Below are 1,684 nucleotides of genomic sequence, written 5' to 3'. Positions count from 1 at the left end.
AAAAAAAACTCTCATTGGCAATCTATTCTCTTTCTGAGTTTTTCTTAGCTCTGTTCTTTTTTATTGCTCCAGTGCTCCATGTCTCAAACTCCATCGCTTTGCCTCTTACTTCATGCTTTCAGCACACTGTCAAAAAATCTTCACCCCCAATTCGAAAATAGAATTCTTCCAAGTAGAAGGTAAGAGAATTGAGTCTCAAAAGAACTAAAATTTCTTAAAATATGAAACTCTAACTCTCAAAAGAACTAAATTTTATTAAAAGATGAAAGTCTAACCATAAACTAGAGGTACTGACAAGAGAACAAGAACTATTTTTTTTTTTCATAAAACATTCCATTCACCGGTATCTTAATCTTGAAAGTTGAATCATCTTCCGGAGCGGGCGAGGGCGGCGCCGGCGACCTCCACCCACCGGTGCGGGCCGTCGGGTGTCCGCGGCGAGTCAAGGATCCGGCGGAGGAGCCGCCGGAGGGCGGCGATGAGGAGATGCGTCGGGTTGACCGGCGACGCGGCGGCGTCCCAGAAGTTCCGCAAGAAGCTCGCGTGCCGGGTCATCGCCTCCTCCTTCGACATCCGCCGCCCCGACCGCTCGATCTCCTCCTCCACCGCCACCCTGCAGAGGCCGCACACCCACAACCCCCCGTACCTCTCCCGCACCCGCGCGATGTACGCCTGGGTACAGTCCTCCGTCAGCCCGCAGAACTCGCACGTCGCCACCTCCACCTCTCCCGCCGCCGGGTCCACGCTCATCACCATCGCCGACCTGAGGACAAACTCAGAAACATCCAAATCAAACAACAACCTAGAGAAATCACTCGGTCTATATCTAAGCTCTTTCCATCCCGAGTTTTAGAAACGTACCGATTCCTGAGGCTTTCCTCACGATTTTTTTCGAAAGATGACACGAGACCGGGCGGAGATACGGATTCGATTCGGCTATCTCTGCCCCTTCCAGACGGCGGAGGCTTCGCTCTCGCTCTCGTCTTTGGCCGCCGACTTCTTGTGATCTCCTCTTCGACGAGGGAATTCTCCATCCTCGCAATTATAGGATGCAACCGGGTCCAATTTTGGGAAGATCCTCGATTTCAACTCAAATTCCTGCTCTTCTCGGTCTCTCCCACTCCAACTCTCATCTTTCCGTTCTATTTTGTCGATACAACAATCTTTCTCGTTCTAAGCCCTTAATGCTTTTAAGTGCTTAATTGGCGGGGATGCGGGTGCGACGTCAGCAAAAGGCACTGGCATTGGACGCTGGCGGTGGGGTCCATGGGGATGTCAGCTCTCGCCCCATTGCCGTACTGGTGCTCTGCGCTTTCTCAGGAAGGCGGGGCGCCACCGACGGGTTGGATCTTTCGCGCTGAACAAGGATTCCCCTTTGCGCGTAGATCATCCATCGTACGGCTCTCACAGCGCTCTCTACTCCGCCTACACAGATCCCAATGCTACCGGTGGATGATCCAACGGTGGATCCGTGCAAAGAAAGGAGTATTTTTTTTAATATATAGTAAAAACAGCTACTCATTTCATTTAATCGAGCACAAAGAAGGCGACTCAGTCTGCAGCCATGTTCACCTCTCTAAACGCATGTCTTATTTGAACATCACCCATCAACCGCTACGGATCTTCCGAATGAGGGGATGACCATCCTCAAACCGATCCGTCCCTCGAAGCCAATCGACAACCA

At 51.3% G+C, this 1,684-nt stretch overlaps 1 protein-coding gene across 1 annotated transcript; it reads right to left on the bottom strand.

Moving 5' to 3' along the window:
- On the bottom strand, window positions 1–1,249 carry LOC103716305 (uncharacterized). The gene is made up of 2 exons (XM_008804247.5): window positions 862–1,249; window positions 1–763 (listed from the first exon to the last, which is right to left on the bottom strand). Exons 1-2 carry the CDS (start codon window positions 1,032–1,034, stop codon window positions 367–369), a joined length of 570 nt encoding a protein of 189 aa, XP_008802469.3. The 5' UTR covers window positions 1,035–1,249; the 3' UTR covers window positions 1–366.
- Window positions 1,250–1,684: the final 435 nt, after the last annotated feature.

This window comes from Phoenix dactylifera, chromosome 15, assembly GCF_051530095.1.
Source record: "Phoenix dactylifera cultivar Ajwa chromosome 15, Ajwa_hap1_PhDact_Kaust_v1.1, whole genome shotgun sequence".
Classification (NCBI taxonomy): Eukaryota; Viridiplantae; Streptophyta; class Magnoliopsida; order Arecales; family Arecaceae; genus Phoenix; species Phoenix dactylifera.
This window is presented reverse-complemented; position numbering and strand designations above follow the sequence as displayed.